This window comes from Cricetulus griseus (assembly GCF_003668045.3).
Source record: "Cricetulus griseus strain 17A/GY chromosome 1 unlocalized genomic scaffold, alternate assembly CriGri-PICRH-1.0 chr1_1, whole genome shotgun sequence".
In the NCBI taxonomy this organism is placed as follows: Eukaryota; Metazoa; Chordata; class Mammalia; order Rodentia; family Cricetidae; genus Cricetulus; species Cricetulus griseus.
In genome coordinates, this window is record NW_023276807.1 from 56805486 (window position 1) to 56828488 (window position 23003).

A 23003-nucleotide genomic window follows, 5' to 3' on the forward strand; every position below is an offset into this window, starting at 1 on the left:
GTTTGTTTCTATTACCTCTCCTAGTATTAGCTACCAGTAAACTTTATTTTAATAAAAAAAATAAAGACAAAAGACATTTTATTTAGCAAGACTGAAATTAAATCCAAGATATAAGTATATTCACATGAGACCTTTTGTGTTGTCTAAAATAATTCCTGGAGTTATTAACCCAAGGTAATTAACCTAGTATTCATGGAATGATTAATATAACAAGAATCATTTTTCAGCTATAAAGGCTCACTAATGCCCTTGGGGCACATTGAAAAAATTGCTATGACTATTCAATCACCAGTTTACACACAAGTATAGATAAAAAGGAATGGAAGTAAAGACACATGATTGCCCTTTACAGCTTTTATAAGTAAATAAACAGTGGCTAGAAACCCACTGAAGACAACCACTGAAATTTACAGAGTAGCTATTTGTCAAGGTACAGCTTATCAATTTCCAACTCAGTTCTACAAGATACAATTACACCCACAGTCATTTATGAAACATCTGCCTTCTTTAGATCACTGTATTACTCAGATCATTCAGTGGTTCCCTGCTCCTCAACTTAGCAACCACACTGATTCCTCTATTTTTAGTTATAAAAAGTTATTAAACTTATGCTTCCTTACAAACATTGACCATATATTGGAAAGCGACTAAAAACTGTTCTGAATAGGAATTGCTTCTGTGAAGTTTAGTGAGTGAGAAATATTTTACCAAGGTGGCTGTGCCTTGGGGAAATCCTACAAAAACTGAATTTTACAAACAAGTTACTTATTTTGATAGAAGTTCTCTATATAAATAGCAGCCATGACTTCACTGCCTGCTTATCACGTTTCACATCTTTCAAATTTAAATGCTTTACAATCAGATTTTCTAGTATTACAAAAAACAAAGTCATACAGACAGATGGGCTACGTGTCCCATTCTAAAAAGACAGCTGAATTCCATGATTTTACTGCTGGGACAGATACCAACATCTACTGAATTTGTGTTAATGACATGGGAACATTCACATGTTTTGTTAAAGAAGTGACATTCAAAGGTGGGGAAGCAGCACTTGCAGCAGGACTTTACGGAGGCTCTTTGTGATAAGGGACCAATTATCTGAACCTAAGTAGCAGCCAGACTTTCAGACTTACTCCTGCACTGACTCCAGTGAAATAGTGTTTCTGAGGCTCAGGAAGAAGAGGGGATGCTGGCTATGGCAGGTTGCTCTCAACAAGTGATTATCAGCAGCAAGTGGGAGGAAGATGAGTTGGTCTTGGGAGTGGGGGGACCCCACTTTCGCAAGAACTTCTGAGCACATTGTATCTATCCTTTCCAGGAACACTTTGTAGTCTGTACAAAGTGTGACCAGGACCAGTGGCCTGAGAAATCTCTGTACAAGGAGTTAGAACAGGGAAGGGCAACATCTCAAGTGTGCTTCTTTCCAGTCAGGCCAAATGCTAGCCAAATACCCGACAAGCCTAGTGCCAGTCACTTAGAAGCAAATTGGCCTGACTTATTTTCTGGTATCAATCCTCATTTTTGGTTCTATATCATATAATTATAGTATTCACCTAAAGATAACAATAGGTGCTTTGTGTGTGTGGGAGGGTGGAGGGGGGAGCAGCTAATAACAAGGCCAAGTCCTATGCTGGAGCTGGGCACAGTTACACAGGGTACTGCCATGGCAGCATTAACTCTGCATAGCTGCCGTACACAAAGGTCTTCTGTGCAGCACTCACAGGCCATACAAGTTGTAGCCCTGCTCCCACCCAATTTCAGGATCTAAGAAATACTGTTCTTTCATATTTGTTCTTCCCATCCTGAATCTCCTAGGGTGACTCTTTGTTTTCCTAACTAGCAATGAAAAACAAAACATGAGGATTCAATGCTGCCCACAGGGCATGGGCATCAACTCTGACTTGCATCTATGTAGCTGCTCTGGATTTCAAAGATCTCTATCAATGTGTCAGATAAACCCCCAGCACACGCCATAGGCACTACTACTTGTATACCTACTGGCTGGCTCTTTCTCCTCCAGTGTCAAGAGCTCTTCAATAAAGAAGCTCTATAATGATAAGGTCTTAAAGGTATACTCCTAAGTAGTCAAATAGTACTACAGTGCCTAATGGTATAAGGGGACTACTTCATCAGCCAGTCAGACACTTGCTCCCATCTTGATGCTGAGTGGAACTAATGGATAGATTATTCAAGAAGAAATCAAATCACAGATCAGGTGAAAATCTGAAAAAGGAGTGTGTGGGGTGACTGAGCCCTGCTGCGGTGAGATGTAGTCAGAAAACACTAGGGCAAGAGTACAGTGTATAGAAAATCTTGCAAAACCTAGCACCAGGTTCTTCCGAAGGAGGGCTCAACCCAGCTTAACTCGAGAGTAACCCACTCGCACTGTTAAAAAGCCCAGCAGACCACTGCTCTCTGTGGCTCATGTGCCATAGCAGATGCCTGGTCAGTTGGTAGCCCCACATGCAGACAACGCTGCCTTCATCAGAGGCAAGGAAGAGAACTGTGGAACCAATTTTCCCATGAAGGAAATCAAACCATGAGGAAGCAGCAGTCACACATTTCCCACTAAGCTGGTGCCTGCAGGTCAGAGGTCAAACCTAGGATGTACACACCTTACCAGAAGTCATATAACCTACTTACCTGAATTAAAATAAAAAACAATTCTCCATCTGCTCTCCCTTCCCAGAAGGGGGGTAGATTCATGTCCACTTCTTCCTTTTTTACCACAGTAACTCGAAGAGTCTAAGAAGGTGGTGTGGGAAGGAGGAGCATTCTGTTTCATCTTAAAAAATAAAGCTCTCTCTAAGCGTCACAATCAGAGGTTGTATACATTTTTTTTTTTTTTTCAATTATCCTTTGTGGTCACCTCTAGGGGCTCATCTTCTAAGCTGAAACCCAGCTTGTCAGTCAGCCCCTCAAACTGCTTGCCCAGTCTACCTGAAGAGTCCATAAACATGTTGGGGATGTCTTTGCCAAAGTAAATCTTGCTGTTGGAAGCAATGGCCTTGTACTTCATCAGCTGCAGATATTCTGGAGTCAGCTTGAGCTGTAATAGAACAGTGAAGAAAGCTTAGGAGAGATGACATTAGAGAAAAATTTGGTGGCAATCTTTCAACTTTCACCTGGAAAGGGTCTCTGTCAAGCAGACATGCTCCTTCTACCTTTCACAGTCTTCTTCCTGTTACCCAGAAACCATTTTTCTAGGAGAAAGTAATCTAAGGTCTTATGACAGAGTAGCAATAGTTTCAAGAGTTTCCATGTTTAACACAAAAATGGAACTTCTACTAAGGCTTCCCACCTAAGAAAAGTGACTACCTCACATAGCACATAGTACTCCTCAGTACTGTTGTGCAGACTCTGAGTAGGGAGTGGCAAGTCAAAACACATCCTCAGTATTGTGGGATCAGGTCTTTACCTTATTTGCTTCTGCTATTTTCAGAGCAGTGTAGCACTCAGCATCAGCCTTCGCCTTCTCCCGGGCCAGAAATGCAGCATCTAAGGGATGAAGGGTGCAGGGAAATGGATCAAGTAAAACAACACAAGGTGCAGAAGCCCGTGCTCTGGGGCTGGCAATTATAGATCAGTGGGCTAGCACTTGCCTGGCATAAACAAAGCCCCAGCTTCCATTCCTGGCACTGCAGAAAACAAAAAACCAACAAAGACATTTCCTGGTCTCTATGAGCTTGGAGAGATGCTTTCTGTGTGTTTTTTTTTTGAAATGGCCTCACCTTATAGCTCAGGCTAGTCCTGGACTATGTAGCCTTCCTGTTATACAGGGAAAGCATTTCTCAAAAACAAAGTAACCTAAGATCTTTAAGACAGTGGCAAGAGTTTCAATTTAATTCAAAAGGAAAACCTCTACCTTGGCATCATTCTGCCTCAGCCTCTTCAGTGCTGGGATTACAGACATGCACTGTCATGCCTGTCATGGGTCCACCCTAAGACTGAATATCACAAATGAAAAGTAGCTCAGTTCCCTTTCCAACTTCATTTCCCCAAAGTGATAAAGCTGGCAACTCTAGAATTACATATGGTGGTCCAGAGGACACTGTTTAGATTCAGACCTGCTTCATCTCATCGTGCAGCAGTGCACCTCCCTGCTCAGTGTTGATGCACCACTCAATGCTGAGCTCCCTGCCTTGGGAATGCGCCAGCCAGCCTCAATCCAGTCACATGGGTCTCAAAATATTCAGGGACAAAGGTCACTCTTTGCTGATGCTGTTTTGTGGTTATTACTGTTTCCTTTAACCCTTTAACAAATTAAAACCTTTTAATGATTACCTTCATTTATTATTTAGGGGCGGGGCATGCACACCATGCACATGTGTAGATATCAGAGGATAACCTGGGGAAATCAGTTCTCTCCAACCACACTCAGACTTAGGCCCTCAGGCCCAGCATCGAGTGCTTTCACTGGCTGAGCCATTTCTCGGGTCTATTGCTGGTGACTTGGACAGAGTTTTTCTCTGTGACCCCATGCTGGCTTGGAATGCTAAATCTTCCTGTTCTACCTCCAAAGTCCTAGGATTATAGGTTTCACCATCCAAGAGAACTTTAAGTCCTTACTTTCTTCATTGCTGTCTGCTGAACCCAGGGCCTTGAGCATACAAGGCAAGTATGTTAGACTCTGAGCTACACTTTTGGGATATCTTACTGCACCCCAGCATGACATGTCTTACTAAAGATTTATTGATTTTTAATTATGTTATCTGTATATGATTTTGTGCATGTAAGTGCAGATGCCCATGGATCCCAGAGGTGTCAAGTACTTCTGGAGTGGGATTTAAAGGTGGTTGTGACCTGCCCAATGTGGGCACTGGCAAATGAACTCAGTTCCTCTCTCAGCACCTCTCTCAGCCCCATGACAAGTATTTATAGGAAATGAAAGCATTGTTTTACTAAGAGCTCCCTGGTGAGAGATCAGCTCCTCAGTGGGTCCCTGCAAATCCTGCAGGCTCCCCTTGACAGTATATTACACAGAACACTGTGACCTGAAGCTTCCCTGAGGATCCACTTTTGTCCTGGAAATCGAGTGACAAAAGCACCAAGTGAAGCACAGTGAGGGGAACTGAAGGTGGGCAATGGTCAGAAAGCTAGCAACATTACTTCTCCTCAGCTCCAGAGCTGCTGCTGCTGCTGCTGAAAAGCATCGCAGTACCCAAATGGACCTGGACAGCAAACTGAGATGAAAACAATGCAACCAGCTCACTCCCCTTCCCCTAACAGGATCCTGCTGTGGCAGGACAGAGGTGTGCACCAACATGCCTGGCCCTAGGGGACTTTTGGCGAGGAGGTAGCAAAGGCAGGGGAGGGCTGCTGTTTGAGCCCAGTGTCAGAGTTAATACCCAAAGCTCAAGAGATACCTGCTCACCTGAGCTTCAGGTCAACAGGGACCATTATGTCTCTTTTCTTCACTTTCTCTCCTATTGAGACAGGGTCTTCCTCCGTAGCCCAGGATGTCCTCTGACTCATTCCACCATTCTGCTTTTATCCCAAGTGCTCAGACTATAGGAATATGTTACCATGTCTGGACTGACACCCTTGCTCTCAGTCCTATTTAATAAATGACTTACTTACAAACATTTATTTGTGTGTGTGTGTGTGTGTGTGTGTGTGTGTGTGTGTGTGTGTGTGCAAGCATGCCATGGTGAGTGTACAGAGATCAGATGACAACTTTCAGCAGTTGGTTCTCTTTCCACCATGAGAGTTCTGGATATGGAACTCAGGTCCTTAGGTTTGGCAGCAAACACTTTAACTCACTGAACCATGTCACCGGCCCTTGATTTCTTTTTCATTTCTAACAAATTGCCCAGTACGTAATCAACACAACTGACACTTGCTGAGTAAGTGTTCCGTGAAGATCTGCTTACTGTGCAGGGTTGGTTCAAAGTTCTAAACCCAGGTCTAAGCAGAGGAGAGCTAATTTCAGAGACATCACACACCCCAGAATAGAGACTAAAGAGCACAGGAAATGACTCAGTCACTGTGCTCCGCCAGGCACGAAATCTCGTTTACTCACCTTCAATTTCTGAAATCTTCTTCTCCGTCTCCTTTTCCATCACCTTCTGCCCATAGGTGATTTCTGCAACCTGAGCCACTTTTTCTGCCTCTGAGTAAATGACGTAGAGAAATGATTTAGTGCTGACATGCCAAAAGCCTGGCTAGGGCAGTGAGATGGCTCAGTGGGAAAAGGTGCCTGCCAGCTGTCAAGCCTGATGATCCAAGTTCAATCCTAGGACCCACATGGTGGAAGGAGAGACCTGATTCCCACAGGCTGTTAGCCTCCACATAAGCAGCCATGCATGCATGTGCCTATACACTCACACATAGAGAGTCAATGTAAAAATAGAAAACCTGGATTGGCTGTACCTTCCCCTGACCTGAGTGCCCTAATAATTGAATGGGTATGCACACAGAGCCAAGTCCACAAGGGGCAGCTGCAATGGGCACACCTGAGAGACGAATGTTCCAGTGAGCATATGAGTACATCAGCATCAAACAGTAACTGGAGACACTGACCCAGGAGAAATGCATGCTTCCTGAAGTGAGGGGTATGGATGGCCTAACTTCTCTCCCAAGCCAACACTTTAAAGAATTAAGTTCCACCTGACACCCACTCTAGGAAACAGCTCAGGTGACTGCTGTGACCAGAGATCTGGAGCAGAGCTCCAATGTGTCCTCTTATTTGCCACATGTTTACAAATTTCAGAGTTCAGTAAATCAAAGCAAGCACCTCAAGAAGGTTGAGTGGGTAAAAGTGCTTGCCAGACAAGTCTGGCAACCTTAGCACACAGTGCAAGGAGTGAAGCAGTCCACAAAGTTGTTCTCTGACCTCCACAACTGTGCCGTGGTATATGAGCTCCTACTTACAGGCACATTATCACACACACACACACACACACACACACACACACACACACACCTGTGCCATGGCACATGAGTTCCTACTTACAGGTACATAACACACACACACACACACACACACACACACACACACACAAATATATATTAAAATTTAAAAACCAACCAAACAAAAAAGTCCAAGCAAATGACAGTACTTTCCTCTAGTGGTAATATGCCAACTGAGTCACTTCACATTTGAAAAACTCAAGACTCACTACCTGTGTCCACCATCGGACCTTTTCCACTTGGCTCCCGGGGATGAATGCCATCCCAGCACACTGGAGGCATTGTGGAGGACTTAACTGTGCCCTGGCCTTCCTTACACTATTTCACTATTCCCACCCCTTCTTCCCTGAAGGAGGATTAGAGAACCATGTGCAGACCAATAAGGGCCTTCTTCCTCTCTGTCTCGGCCTCCTTTTCTACCACCTTCTGTTTCTGGGCTGCAATCAGAAGCTTCGTCTTCTCGCTTTCCCTGGAAGGAAGAAGCACACAGCTGTGAGGCTGTTCTGGACAGCTTCTGGAGACCTTCAGTGCTCCCTGAGAAACCCAACCTGGCTGAGAAGAAGCCCACTAGGGCATCTTTGTGCTCCTGTGCAGGGTGTTCAGTGGCTCAGCCTTTATTGATCTGTTGTTAGGCTTTCTTTCGTGAGAAATAAAACTCAACGCCTCCATGTACGTATGCTTGGAGTCCCAGAGACTCGGGAAGCTGAAGCAGGACAGCTTGAGCACAGGAGCTTGAGGCTAGCCTGGACACTTAACACGGCCCACTCAGAGTAAAACACAACAGTAACATTCTACTGTAATAAAGCAGACCTGCTGGCAAGCTGACCTGTCTGTCCCTGCTATTTCCAATTCTGCTATAATTCTTTTGTTGTTTAAAAAGCCTCGCTGCTCTCCAGGGCTGCTCTGAGTCCTGAGTGCTGACATACCTGCCCAACCTTAGAGTACAAAAGACTAACAAATGCTCGAGGAAGGGAAAAATTGGAGCTTGCTGCTCTGGGATGGATTGGGGGGAAGTTCAGAGTGGACAGCTTAGGCACAGGGCATACTCACATCAGCTCATAGTTCCTGCGGATTGCCTCAGGTATATTGGGCTTTGTCACTCGTACAGCCTGGAGAAGGGCACAAATAACAACTGATGGGAGAATGCAAATGGCCAGGGACATACGCTCCAATGGGCTCTTGGTGTCCTGTGCTAAAATAGTGTCCCTTAGGAGAGAGCACGAAATGTCAAACACAAGCACTCCCCACTGGGACAATGCTTACCTGGATAACAAGCCCTGGGGCCATGGAGGTCAGGTCCTGTTGCAAAGCCAACTTGAGGTTTTCATCAATTTGATCTGGAATCAAGAAAGACACAAATGGAAATGTTAGATTGTCTGGGTGAGGAGAGAAGAAAGCACGAGTGAAAACACTAGCCCACTGACTGGTGTTTCCGAAACAGTGTATATAACAACCCAGGAGCCTAAGTTGAGACCCTGGAGCAGTCCTCCATGAAGTGAGAGCTAAGTGAAATCTCTCACTTTGGCCTCAAAATAAAGCCTCTTCATTGTTTAAAACATCAGCCAGACTTTCCAGGAGGAGGGTAGAATAGCCATGTCAGGTTTTCAGAAAAGAAGCAAGGAAAGCTGGGCATGGTAGTACATGCCTATAACCCAGCACCTAGGAAACTGAAGGAGAACCATAGGGCTGGCCTGGGCTATACTAGGAGATCTTGTCACCAAAAGGTAGTTATTAAATTTAGTAATCTTATTAGTTACAACACAAAACAAGGGGCTGAGAGATAGCTCAGTGTTTAAGAGCACTTGCTACAGTATTATAGATATTATCAAATCAAGAATCAATTTTGGAGGTATGGGGAGAGGGGCCTCCAGCATCATGGAGGCTGAGGCAGGAGTGTCATAAATCTGCAATCATTCTAGGTTACACAGTGAGTTTTGAGTCAGTCTGAGCTACAGCCTAAGACCCTGTAGCAAAAACACACATCACTTGCTGCTCTTCCAGATGACCCAAGTTCAGTTACCAGCCCCATGTACCACTCATAAGCACCTGCAACTCCAGCTCTAAAGATCCGATGTCCTTGCTGGACTCTGCAGACATTTTCCCACCCATCTCACATGGCACAAACCTACCATTGCCACCACAAATCCCTGGCACCCTGCACTCAGTGGGAAGAACACTCAAGTGACAGCAGGGGAGGAGGGGGTCTGGCTGCAGCTCTGCTGTCTACTAGCAACAGCTCTCCCGCTTTCTCGCTCTTGGCCCCAGTACACTTATTTTAAAATGAGTGTGTTAGGCTATGTGGCCTTGTCAGAGTATTCTAGAAGCCACTGCACTCTCACAATAGAATAGTAGTCCTTGGACAGAGAAAACATTTCTGTTCCAGTCCTCTGTTCAGGCCAGCAGGGACTCCTTTATTATACTCTTACTCCGGTGCTATGTCTGACTATTCTCCAAAGATCTTCCCACTGTTCTCAACATCTTAGTTTTTCTTTTTGGGGGGTTATCTATTTAGGAAAATGCTTACTTTGTATCCCAGGCTGGCCTTAAACTTGCTTTCCTCCTGCCTCAGCCTCCTGAGTGCTAGGATTACAGGTAAAGACCACCATGCTTGGCTGCTCTTGGCATTATGTGGAACTCTCTTGGTGACTGGCTCCTGTGTACTTCCCATTCTATGGTGTGGAGCTCAGAAGCAGACAGATATAGGGCTGCTGAAGGCTGACAGGTCTCAGGGAGAAGGGTAGGGTGACACTGATGATGGCCACATTCTTACCAAACAGCTCGATGTAGACTTCCTGAAGTGTATGCACGCTGCAAAACTGGTTGAGCTCATGATGGATCTTGTTGAAGATGAGGGCTTTGTCATAGTCTGCAGTATAGTTCTTCACTATATCATACACTGTGGGGAAGGAGAGGGCTCAGCATAAGAAAAAGTCAAGACTTCAAACCTCTCAAGACTTCCTCAGCTTCCTCATTTCTCAGTTCTTGTGCCCACAAATAGCGTGGGCATGTGCAGGGCCAAACTGGAAGACATACCTGCATTTGGGACCAGGAAGTTCACCACTTCAATTCTATCAAAGTAGATCATCACACCACCACTGTTGGAGGGAGAATCGGCAAAGAAGTTACCAGTGAGCTCTGGAATCTGGTGACATCTCCTAAGGAGAGGGCTTAGACACGTGACTGGAAGGACAGGAGTTTAGCGTTCATGGGATGTGAGGCAGCTCACACCTCCGAGTAGATGTGCAGAGCTTATAACCCCCACAAGGAAACAGCAAGACCTTTGCAGCGTGAGGAAGAAAGGATAGCTCTTATCTTTTGAGTCTCTAGTATTTTTTGATCAAAGCAAATGACTACATGGAAAAGAATAAAAGGATTAACAGGCTTCACGGTGCACTGGGTGCCCAGAAGTTTGTCTCTCATCCTGGCTTCACCAGTACTTCATCTTGGCACTGCCTTTCCCTCACTATTCTCCAGGCCACTGTATTTCATTGCAGCTGTCAGTCAGTCCTTCCTCTTACAGGCTGGAATTCATCAGCTTTCCTCTTGGTAGCTTACCTGGTCCCACATGGTACATTCTTCACTTCATCTGTTTGGAGAGTGGTCTAGAGACAGAGGAAACATCAAATCATGTAAACAGGCAGTGACAGAGACCAACCTACTATTTGGAAGCCCCAAAGCCTTTGTAATTGACTGCTTGTTTGGACTGAGCTTTGCCCTTGCTAAACAGGACTGTCTCACCTAATCCCCCTTAACAGGCTGAGATTTGAAACCAAGCAAAAGTACCTACTCTGGTACTCCTGTGCCTGAAGCACATATGAATGGGCAGGATCATAAAGAAATGGCACTGAGTTTGGAGCCTGATGAGTGTGTCTTCCTAGTGCTGAAGCAGCAGACTCCCTTTCTGACTGCTTTCTGGATACAGTAGCTGTTCAGCATTACTGTGAGCCTCAGATAAGAAAAAGCACCCAGCATGCTGTGAAGTCCATCAGCAAGGCAGAGGCAAGCCACTCACAAGGGCAGGTGAGTACTGTGCTGGGCTATTTTCATGTTCTCCCTCCCTCTCACTCTTTTGTGCTGGGAACTGAGCTCAGAGCCTGGTGTACACTAGCCTCTGTCCCTATCTGTCTCTGTGTGACATCCCCAGCCCCTTGCTGGGTTGGCTGAGTTTTCTTAGTTGGATATATTCTAGAGATGCTAAGTCTACCTCAGCAGGGAGGAGGTTAGGTACAACTAACTATAACTTCCTCCCATTTTCCATGGCATTGGCCCTTACCCAACCAACTTCCCTCCCCATGCAATTACGTTCATATAATACAAGCAAAATTCCATGTTTTATCTCCACCTGTCAGGTAATCTGTGATTTAATATATACAAATACCCAACTTTTCTTCTAAACATTCATAACAAATTCTTCTTAAGTAAGGAAATAATTTCCACTTGGGGCTGACAGGCCAAGGCAAGGCAATGGCTCCATCCAGCTATTTTAATGGTGAAGTAATATCACAAGAGCCCCTGCCCCTGCCTCTCTCTGGGTGTGTGTGTGTGAGAGAGGTCCTTAAGAAAGCCTCGGAAAAGGCATTTGATTCATCTAACAGCTAAGTAATTTCAAATTGTGTATGAGTCAACAACCCGAATATGTATGTAGTGATCCAACCGCACCACACACCGCATATACCTGTACAGACTTATAGGATGTGATGAATGGGAGCATGAGATGGAAGCCGGGGCCACTGGTGGAGGTCAGCAGGGCACCACCTCTGTAGAGGGGGAGAGAGGGGGTTCAATATCTCAATCAGCTCTTAAATCAGTGCTTCTCAACCTGTGGGCCACAACCCCTCTTGGGGGGGTTGAACAACCATTTCACAGTGGGTGCCTGAGACCATCAAAACCACAGATATTTACATTATGATTCATAATGGTGGCAAAATTACAGTTATGAAATAGCAATGAATATATCTATGGCCAGGGGTCACAACACCATGAAGAACTGAAAGGGTCACAGCATCAGGAAGGTTGAGAATCACTGCCTCAGATCAATACTTATGGGCCAATCATCTCTCTTCTCCTTTAAAATTTAATGTACAGTGACACATGCCAGTGACATGCCCACCCCTTCTCCCTTTCTCCCTTCTGTCTCAACTCCAACACTCTAGGGAGCCTGATGGGAAAACAAAAAAACATTAGTCATACTTTTTCCACCAGAAAAGTAAATATGCAGATGAAGCAAAACAAGGACAGCAGAATCCCTGGCTACACAAGGGTAACACAGAAGTCTGTCCCAGCTGCTGGGCCTGTGGCAGTCACCAAAATGTTAAACCCAGTAATACAATCATCAACGAGGAGCATTTCTGTTGGAAGGCCACAAGCAATTAAAACAATAATTGTTTTGGCAGTGCTAGGCTTGAACCCAGGTTGTCACACATTGTGGTAAAGTATTGTCATGAGCTACACCATGTTTCAGAAGCATCTGGGGACTCACATACGATATCTCACTATTTTTGAGACAGATTTTGCTACATAGCCCTGATTTCTGTAGTACTTGCTATATATAGCCCAGGATGACCCAAAACTTATAGTAGCCTTCTTGCTTCAGCCCTCACCCAAGTGGTGGAATTACAGGTGTTGAGCCACCACACTTGGTTCAAGAATAATTTTAAAGTCACTTCAATACATGTTAAGTATACAATATATGTTTTGACACATGTATATTTCTAATCAAGCTGTATATGAGTGACAAAATTAAAAGCTTTGGGGGAAAAGAAAGCAGAGGGTAGAGACAAATTACTAAAGAGGAAGTGGGAACTCAACAAAAGTTTAAACCTTTTTATTATTATTTTTTAATTAGTGGTCTTGAGTATGCTAGTCAGAAGCACTTCCACTGAGCTACAATTCTAACTCAACGAGCATTCTGGAGCTTGCTGTTCCATAAGCAAGCACTAAATAAGACCCATATAAAAGAAGGGCTCAAGCCGAACATGTCGATGCCTGCATTTAATCCTAGTATTTGGGAAGCTTGGGCAGGTAAATCTCTGTGAGTTCAAGTCAACCTGGTCTACACAGACCATTTCAGACTAGCCAGAGCTACACAGTGGGACCCTCTCTCAAAAATGGGGCAGTGGATAAAGGCTGGAGGTGTAGTTCAGTGGTAGAGTGACATGAGTTTAATCCTTGACACCACAAGCAAAACTATCAGCCTAGCAAATTGCCCCTTCTAAACCTAAAACGAAAACCTTAGTCGAAGAAGCCACTGGAAAGAAAGTAACTCAAGAGTATTTAAAGGGTCACTCTCCCAAAGTTGCCTTGATTGCTATAAATCAGCCTGCAGAGTCTTTATACTTTCTTGAAATATTCACTTTAAAACATTCTCTCAGGCCAGGACTGGTGGTACACACACCTTTAATCCCAGCACTCAGGAAGCAGAGGCAGGTGGATCTCTTAGTTTGAGACCAGCCTGATCTACAGAGCGAGTTCCGTGACAATCAGAACCACACAGAGAAACCCTGGCTGGAAAACAAACTCAACAACAACACAAAACAGTCTCTCAAATTAGCAGAGCACACTTCTCAAGTTGCCATCAAGAACTGGGGCTCCACAACTTCTGAAGGGGTAGCCTGGCGGTGTGGAGACAAGATTCTTCAAGGGATGCAAGGGAAAACAGTGTCTCGGAAATGATCATGAGAGAGTAGTGATTCCTTGAGACTTCTGTCTGTAATCCTATAAATATAAGTATCGGCATTGCCTTAAAAATGCTAATGACAATTTTAAATTTAAATAAACACACACACACACACACACACACACACACACACACACACACACACACCCTTACCCATTGCCACTGCCTTAGAAGCTCCACCTGAAAAGGGCCCCCCTATTTAACAAAATATACAGATGTTGGCAGGATCTGCTAGCCAGTGACAAGGGAGAGGAGCCACCTGTTTCTGCCTTACCTGTAATATACTCCAATATGTCCCTCTTCTATCTTGTGCACAGAAGAGAAGAGAGATGCACAAAAGAAACTGGAAGCCACAGCCACAACTGCTCCCAACTGAGCCATCAGTGAACCTGTATCCTAGAGATAAGAGAGGGGACAATGCATGGCTTGACATGTAGGAGAGAGGCCGAAGCACTGAGAGTAGCTCACCAAGCTGTAGTTCATGGAAAGTGATTCACAAGCAGACTGTTGTAGAAACACAATGCTAGCCAGATCTACATCTCATATCATCCTTGTTCTTGGTCAACATTCGGTTCCTTAATTGTGGGAGTATAATGCCCACTGCAGCGAACAGGCACTAGCTCCCTAGGCATACCTAACAGAGATCCGGTGCCAACTGGGCAGGGTTCAAAACACAGCCTTCTCTTCACTACTCATTAATGTGTTGTCACTGGAGCCACTTGTAAGTAAGGGAAGAGAGGCAGCTGCAGTGTGTTGGCCCAAATTACAGAGGATGTCAAATGACAGGCAGCTGCGGCTATGTATTTCTGGACAGAGCCTCCTACTTCTAATTGCCTGCCATTTCGAAGGAAACCATCAGTTATTCCCTTGGGACTCTGAGGAGAGAGACAGCAGGCAGTTGAGTTCCGAGGTAGGAATTCTCTGGCCTGTCATCTATCTTCCCAGTTATTCCCTTGGACTTAAACGGGTCAGATCTCTAAACAAAACTGAAACCGAACTCTCCTATATCCTTTGCCCCCAAGTGCGGTGGTTATAGGAAACTGGGAGTGCCTCAGCTTGGGGTACTCTGGGCTCCTGGAGGGTCCCAAACGTTCAGGCACCGAGATGCGACCGAGCGTCTGGAAAAACCATGGTGACGGACCGGCACATTGGCACAAGGCGCGGATTCCAACGCTCAGATCTAACTTATTTTTTTTTTTTACCGTGGCGGCCTCCAGCTGCCGAGCAACAGTAGCGTCCTCTCTGCAAATGCCCTCACCACCACCACTACCCCGCCCCACCTCGCGCCCTTTCCCCGCCCTCCTCCACGAGACAGGCACGTCCGAGAGCTTCCGCTCGGACCCGCTGAAGGACCCGTGGGCAGGAGACTGGACACACAGGGGTTCTCTCTGCTCCCGGGTGGGCGGACTGAAAGTGAGCGGCTGCGGGGTCCAGAGCTCTGGAGCTCTGCCAGGATCAGCTCCATCCCCGCGCCGCAGCGAGGCCCAACGTGCACTGAGGGGCGGGGGCTGCGTACCAGGCTGTCCCTCCAGGCGCTCCGTACACGTCTGAACCCCCGTGCAACCGCAGAAACCGCCACACCCCTCAGCACGCTACTTCCTTCCGGACCAGTCGCTTCGATGATGCCATCAATCCGCGCAAAACTCCTCCCCCTACCCCGGGTTTGTCCGCCCGCCCCGCCCCTCGCACGGCAGTGCTCGGCGGTGCCTCCAGGGGGCGCTCGCGAAACGACCCGGTGGCTGCAGGCGGACCTGGGATTGCAGGTCTGAGGATGCCCAGCGCTGGGAAAGTGGGTTCCCGACACCACGACTCTGGTATCACCTTCCGAAGTTCTGACTTTGGAGATGGCTTAGATACTCTCCTTCGATCCCGGGAGAGCTGGATTTCTTTCTGTTTTTCTTTTTCCGGAGCAGGTACCAGAGCGATGCAGCCTTCTCCTCCTCTTCTCTGCTTTTCTCTCGCACCAGCCAAATGAAAAAACTTCCAAATGTGCAGATTATGACGTCGCTAGTCAACAGCCCTACTGAATTGCTCTTTAGACTTTGAGAGCTTTGTTTAGCCTCGAGGTCCCCACAGCAACATAAAGTGATTAACAAGGAATTATTGCCCTGATTTTAATGGACGGAATCTGATTTTGTGAGGGGTGAGGCCAACAGCAGTCATGGAAAACTTCCTTTGCGTTTTCTTAATAGTCGGAGCTTCCTGTCTTGGTTAACACCTGCCACGGTGAGCTTGTGTCTGCCATCTGCACCTAGGGACAAAGTGGACCAGGAAGAGAACCAGACTTCATGTTTCCTAGACTAAGGTCTTCACGTGTTCTCACCCCGCAGCAGCGTGGTATTGGGACTTTCATATTGAGCCTTCTCTTCTATTTTGTTCTGGGGGTGGAACCAAGCGCTTTGTGGCCCCACTCTTTCTCCAAGCTGCTTCCTTAGCAGGGAATTTCTGAACCAGCCACTAAAGTCATTTTGTTTGCAGATTAGAAAGTGCCCACTTTAATATTAGCTTTAAGTAAATGAACAAAAACCTTTCCATACAGCAGATGGTCACTTGTCAAAGTTAGACGATTTTAGGACTCTGGAAAGAACCTCTCCCAAAGCCAAGGCCCTGAAACCGAATCAAAGTTCCGGGAAGCCAGATGTTTGGGGACTGCAGAAGAAAAGCAGCTGCCCCCAACCCCAGATGCCCAGTGGCTACAAAAGCAGACAACAGACCGTGTTGTCTCAAAAACAGCTTATCTGAGGGAAAGGGCTAACTCCCCATTCTGTCCCTAATGAATCCCCTCCTTGCCCACTCTTAGGTACAAACTCCAGCCTGAAGCATGGAATCTGTATTCCCCTGAACTCTGGTCATGGAGTGACTGGGTCCTGTGCCCTGATGAGGGTGTGGTCACAGCTTGAGAAGGCATCTCTCTGTCGTTAAAAACAAAAGCCTGCTTCAGCTATGTGAGGTCATCTGAATTCTCCAAAACCCAGGAAGGGCTTCCAGGGTATTACAGCCCAACAGGGCCCTTTCCTCACCTCTATCCTATCCCCTATCTCCAGTTTCAAGTTGCTTTCTCTATCAAATGCCACTCCACCTTAGTTAGTACTCACTAAGGCTAAACAGCAGGTCCCATCTAGGGCCGTAGCAGCCTCATTGATAGGTGAAGGGGGAGGGGGCTGGTTAGTCTGAAGTCTGTGTTGGCTGAATTGGTAAGTGTTCTTGCCTTTACCCTCTGAGGAGACCTGGAGTCCCCAGAGGCCTGCCTTTGCTATTTCTAGAACTACACCCCACAACATCTGCTCTCCCTCTTAACACACATGTGGGTAAGGATCCATTTGTTCACAGCAGCATCCTGGGAATTCGACTCTGCTTCAGGAGTCTTTCTTCTCTCTGGAAACTCTTGGGAATTTCATTCCAGTGAAACTTCTGTCCCTGGAGGACATTCCAGACCGGGAAACTGGCCTTGGCCCGTTTTTCAGACCTACAAACATGGCAATAGTCCCTCTGTTCCCAAAGGCAGTCCTTTGGCTTGCTTTAAAAATTTTTTTTTCAAATAATTGGGCCTCAAGTTAGATGTTGATCTGGACTTAATAGCCCCTTGACAACCAAAACTGCTGGCCTAAATTTTTCAGGTTCCAATCAACCATCTTGCAGGACCTCAACAAAATGTCTGCATTGAAATGGCAAATAGAGTTTCCCTATTCTGCCTCCTTCCACTGTAAGTCTAGGGGATCAAACTCAGTTGTCAGACTTGTAAGCCTGCCACCCCAACCCCCTCATCCCCTGAGCCATCTCACTATTCCTTAAGTAAAGGACTCTAAAGAGGATTTTATATGAACTGTGTCTTATGGATGGAAGAAGTTACCCTATGGGGGCTGTCCTTCTGTGAATGTATGTTTCACATACATTGGTTAATAGTTGGTTAATGAATAAAGCTGTTTTGGCCAATGGACAGGCAGGATGTAGCCAGGCAGAAGTATAGGTGGGGCTACCAGACTAGGAGCATTTTGGGAAGAGGAAGGCAGAGAGTGAGTGGTAAGGGAGATGCCATGTAGCTGCCGGGAAGAAAGGATGCCTGGGCATTCTCTGGTAAGCCAGGACCACAGATTAATAGATATGGGTTGATCATTAAGAGAAAGCTAGCAAATAAGAAGCCTGAGCCACCAGCCAAACAGTTTATAATTAATATAAGGCTCTGTGTGTTTATTTGGGACTGAACAACTGTGGGACCGGGTGGGGCAGAAACTTCCATCTACATTTCCCAGATGATTAAAAAGCTCACTTGGGGGAAAAGGATACTCTGACTGAAGATATAACATTTGTGATTGGATGGCATGTGGAGAAGAAGTTAATGAAATGTGGAAGGATGTTCTGACAGAAGTTACACAGCGCTTTCCTTTGAGGACAGCCTTGATTTAGAAAGTTCCCAGCCCTCCCTCTCAAATTACCCACTTCCCCAGTAAGACAGGATTTCTAAAGAGGCAGTGTGACTGACTTAAAGACATCAAATAGGAGGGATGAGGCACTAGCTGCTCTTGCAGAGGACCCTGGTTTGATTTTCCAGCACCCATAGGGCGGCTCACTGACATCTATATTCCCTGTTTTAGGAGCTTTGATGCCTTCTTCTGGACACCACGGGCACTGCACAAAAATGGTGCACAGACATGATTGGATTTGCTTTGCGCTGTATTTTTTATAGCCCACCTAGATCATCCTTTTTCTGCTCTCCTTCCTGCTGCCTGTCTTTCTACAAATGCTACATTTTCTGGACTTCCATTTCAGTCATTTTCTTTTGGAACTTCTGCTGCTCCTTGACTCTCTTCTCAGTGGATGGCTGAAAAGGTTCTGATGATCGGCAATGATTGTTTCCCCCTTTCTAGGGAGCAAAGGGCTCCTGGGAGAACATGGTGAGTGATTAGCCCTGAAGTAAGCTGCTGCTTTCTGCTGTTTCAGTTCTCCTGCCAGCCAGCATGTCACCATTTTCTCTGGTGAACACACTCTTGTTCGGTGCAAAAGCTGGTGACTTGTGCGCAGTGAATAGAGGTGCCTTTGAGGAAAAACACACAGTATATCCAAAGATCTTAGTAGGGCAATATAGGTGGAGTTTTCCTGTCCCCAAGCTGCTCTCAAATAAACACGTTGAGGCTTATATTAATTATATGTGCTCAGCCTATAGCTCAGGTCTATTACTAACTAGCTTTTACATTTTAAGTAAACCCATATTCCTTATTTACACTCCACTACATGGTGGTACCTTAATAAACATGACATGCTCATCTCCTGCTCCCTCTGTGTCTGGCTGGTGACTCCAGATTCCACCCTTCTTCCTCCCAGCATTCTCCTAGTCTGGTTCTCCTGCCTAACCTTATTCTGTTCAGCCATTGGCCAGTCAGCTTCTTTATTAAATCAATCATAGTGATGTATATTCACACAGTGTAAAGGAATATTCCACAGCAGGGCAAGATCTGGAATGAAATTCAAAGTGTTCATCCTCTGATTTCTTCTTTGACTCTTTCTCCTCAGTTCATTTATCAATCAAAACAAACAGGCTGGCGAGATGGTTTCTTGGCCAAGAAGTGCTCAGCCTTAAGAATTCTGGGGCTTTGAACTTGTTGCAGTTCCTCAGCCTCCTTCTTTGCTGTAATTTTGCGCATCACAGGCCTTGCTTGCTGTTTGGTTTACAGTATGGATGTCTGGGGACCTCATTCCTAAAACAGCTACTTATTCCTTTGCTGTCCCCACTGATTTCACCAAATTTTCATCTATGAATACTGAGGAAGATCCTGAAAATATAGACTTGTGGTTAAGCCAAGAGCACGGGTACTGTGGTTGGAGTTCCGCCTGCAAGGTAATAGGTATTAAATAAGTTCTCAGGAGCAAGAATTGGAGAAGAGAATGAGGATGCACCAGGGACAGTGGAGGTGGGGAAAAGGCGAACAGCTCAAGAGGCTTTCTCTAAAAGGTGTAGGCAACCTGTGAAGAAATCAGTGAGCCATACCAGCAAGGCGGATGAGTGGCTCCAGCCACATCCTAGGAATCAGGAGGGGAATAAGGAAGCGAACTTCATGTCTGAACTGTGAAAGCATCTTCCATCTCCTGCCTGAGCAACTAAGGATGTACTATAATTAAACCTTTCAACCTGTCCAAAGGAAGGGAAAGAACATTTGATGAAGCAGCTTCTACGTGCACGCCCCTTGCACAGCAGGTCCAAGACTTCCACAAAGGAACCCCTAATGGATAGCATCTGAGGAGTAAGAAAGAAGAGATAAGTGGTCCTGCTAACATCGAGATCTTCTGCGACCACCATCTCCATCAGACCCAGGAGATAAGATTCATCCAGACAGCTCCACGAGGACTACAAGGAGGTTAGATGCTTCGGGTCCATTTTCTTGTCACTGGACTCAAGACTGAGCATCCTGTCTAATGTAAACTACTAGGCCCAGTCTTATTAAACAGTGCCCTTTTGACTTAGATGATGTCAATAAGTTGTCACATGCTGTAAAAAGCTGGCTCTGGCAATGGGTTCTGACCCACCCACCTCAGACAAAAACATGTCTGCCTCAAAGTTTCCTCACAGACTAAATTATCATATTATACTTGCCTATATAATTTAGATCCAACTTTCTCTCATTAAGATGGTGTTACACAATATCTTCTCTTTTTGACAACTGACATCTATATTCCTTCAGCTGTGCTTGCCTTAAGTGATTTGTTATATATTTGGATTTGTTATATATTATTAATCCTTCGCAAAAGAAAAAATGGACAAGGCCATCCCAGCCAATTGTATATAATTAGGCCCTGACTACATAGGGCCTCACACACACACACACACACACACACACACACACACACACACACACACACACACGCGTGCAACTTAAAAGGGGCCTCCCCTTGTGCAGGTAAAGAAAAACTGTCATACATAAATAGATACTGTTCAATTTTTAAATTTTCCTCCAGGGAAGATGTCTCACAACAGATAGTAAGTTTGTTAATCGTGTCTCAGAGTATTAAGAAAGGTTAAAATGTCTGAATGTTTCCAAAACTTGGACATAAGAAAACAAATAAGAGGTAATAGTCCTCAATGATTTCCTTTCTTTCTTTTTATGTACATTGGTGTGAAGATGTCAGATCCCCTGGAACTGGAGTTAAAGACAGTTGTGAGCTGCCATGTGGGTGCTGGGAATGGAACCGGGATGTCTTCTGGAAGAGCAGCCAGTGCTCTTAGCCAATGAGCCATCTCTCCAGCCCCTCCTGGATGATTTCTAATGAGGATTAAAAAGCATGAACAACACGGCTTGTCATGTAAGGCTATAGTTACAGAACAGCATTAAAGATTTTTAGTTCTGAGGACGCTCCCCCTGTGAGTTCTTGTTTACAAAGACTGTTCCCTCATCCAAAATCCATTGATATGTCTAAATCTCTTGTTAAGATGTAAACTCATCCACTCGGGATCTGTGAGACCAAACAAAACCATAAAAGTTTAAAACCAAGTCACAAAAAGTCCAAATAAGCTCCACAAGGGTTACAGAGGATGTCTTGAGGCAAGTTTGCTAATTCTTAAGGTGATAGTCGACTCTGTCCATGCTGACAAAAACCGACTTTAAAATGTATGTCTAATCACTTAGGTCTTTGTTAATGTCAGTTAAACTTTAACCTTTTGGGAAAACTGAATCACAACAGTAGCTGTGGTAATGATTAATTGTACATGTTTTTTTTTTAAACTATTTTAATTTTGTGTGTATGGGTGTTTTGTCAGTGTGAATGTCTATGCACCATGTGCATACAGTGCCCAAGGTATCCAGAGGAGGATCCTTTGAGACTGGAGTCACAGACAGTTGTGAGCCACTGGGTGGGTGCTGGGAATTGAACTTGGGTCCTCTGAAGAGCAGCTGGTGCTCTTAACTGCCGAACACCCCCTCCCCTTCATTTTTATTCTTATGAAAACCATCTTGACTGTTCCCTTCTATTATTATATTTTTTATGATAAACACAAGCATGCTTAAACTGGGCAGTGGTCACGGACACCTTTTATCCCAGCACTCAATAACCTGGGTTTCAAGGCCAGCCTGGTCTACAGAGAAAGTTCCAGGACAGCCAGGGCTACACAGAGAAATACAGAGAAACCCTGTCTCGAAAAAGCCAAAAGGAATAAAAAAAAGAAAAACTTGCTTGATGTCAAGATAATATCAAATGTTGACAATTCTAAAAAAATCTCAATTTAGATATGAAGCTCCCAGTTTCTCTATGGGTTGTAACTGTGGTTTAAAGTTTATTTTATTTTAGTACTATTTCTTCTTTTTGAGACTGGGTTTCTCTGTGTAGCCCTGGATGTCCTGGAATAAAGGACCTCCACCCTGGTCCATGGAAACCCCCTTTGCTCTCCATAAAAACCTCTGAGAACAACATGGGTACCACACTCTTCACAACCTACTCCTGGTAAAATCCCAGTCCTAGATGTTGGAGGGAGGATGCATTTACAGTCTGAGCTCTTCTCCATCCACTGACCATTGAGTCAAATTTCCAGCCCACTCCATATTTTGGTTATTTGCAGATGATATTGTGTAGGAAACTAGCTGGTTCTGAGACAAGCTACAGAAGCACATTATGAGCAAAGAGCCCCTGATACCTGTTGCTAGGCTTTGACTCTTTCATATCCTCCTAAGTTTATGTGTTTAGAGGTGGGGGCCTTGGGGAGGTGAACAGACTGTGTAGGCTCTGAGACAGTCAATGGCTCAGCTCACTGACAGCTTCCTAGATGAATGGGGTTGTAAGGAGGGGCTTTGCTATAAGCACTCACTGACCACCATGGTGAGCTGAGCAGCTTTGCTCCACTGTGGACCTGTTCCCTGCCACGATAATCCATGGAGCTAGTGACCATGGACAGAAACTTCTAAGACCATGAATCCAAATAAAGAGTGTTTTCCTCCTTGTGAGTTGATCATCTCAGGCATTCTGTTGTTGTTATTACAGATGGAAAACTGATGAACACACTTGCCATGACGCTATGGGAGAGTTTCTCAGTCTCCACACTGTTGTCATTTTAGGGTGGGTAACTCTAACTCTCCCCTCCCCACTCCTGACAAGTGTGGAGTAAGGAGCTTTCATTTGCAAATGTGGCGTCCATCCCTAGGAGCTAGTAGCACTCTGCTTCACCCAATTGTGACAGCAAATGTGTCTCAGGTTTTGCCAAATATTGGTTCATCTCCACCTCTGTGTATTGTCGCAAAAGTGTCCCAGAAGCATCATTGAGAGGTTTTAAAAGTGAGGCATTAAGAATAAGAAGGCAGCCTCATCCTGCAGGCTCCCTAAGTGTGACACATTGTACGGATGTGGCTTTGCACCAGCTATTTCACAAGGGCTGAGAATGGCTGAGATGTGGGCTTGTGCCCCTGGAAGGAATGTGTTAGCTTCCCAGCACTGTGAT

The 23003-nt window shown here is 45.3% G+C and overlaps 1 protein-coding gene and 1 long non-coding RNA gene across 4 annotated transcripts; one reads left to right on the top strand and one right to left on the bottom strand.

Moving 5' to 3' along the window:
- Positions 1 to 61: 61 nt before the first annotated feature.
- On the bottom strand, positions 62 to 15231 carry Erlin2 (ER lipid raft associated 2). 3 transcript variants are annotated; one of them, XM_027395381.1, is made up of 12 exons: positions 15105 to 15231; positions 13863 to 13984; positions 11588 to 11669; positions 10468 to 10514; positions 9946 to 10007; positions 9683 to 9808; positions 8176 to 8249; positions 7963 to 8021; positions 7290 to 7381; positions 6023 to 6112; positions 3419 to 3498; positions 62 to 3049 (listed from the first exon to the last, which is right to left on the bottom strand). In XM_027395381.1, exons 2-12 carry the CDS (start codon positions 13967 to 13969, stop codon positions 2849 to 2851), a joined length of 1020 nt encoding a protein of 339 aa, XP_027251182.1. In that variant the 5' UTR covers positions 13970 to 13984; positions 15105 to 15231; the 3' UTR covers positions 62 to 2848. The 3 variants fall into 3 exon arrangements, with proteins under 3 accessions (XP_027251182.1, XP_027251180.1, XP_027251183.1); XM_027395379.2 differs by lacking the exon at positions 15105 to 15231 and adding an exon at positions 14966 to 15087; XM_027395382.2 differs by lacking the exon at positions 15105 to 15231 and adding an exon at positions 14791 to 14928.
- Positions 15082 to 22525, top strand: LOC118238930. The gene is made up of 2 exons (XR_004772259.1): positions 15082 to 15814; positions 19097 to 22525. It is a non-coding gene; the product is annotated as an uncharacterized LOC118238930 (long non-coding RNA).
- Positions 22526 to 23003: the final 478 nt, after the last annotated feature.

Coding starts and splice junctions, on each gene's coding strand:
- Erlin2 (XM_027395381.1), bottom strand. CDS start 13,969: ATGGCTCAGTTGGGAGCAGTTGTGGCTGTGGCTTCCAGTTTCTTTTGT. Junction 10,008..10,467: donor AATGTACCATGTGGGACCAG/GTAAGCTACCAA, acceptor TCCCTCCAACAG/TGGTGGTGTGATGATCTACT. Junction 3,499..6,022: donor GAAGATTTCAGAAATTGAAG/GTGAGTAAACGA, acceptor TTCATCCCTTAG/ATGCTGCATTTCTGGCCCGG.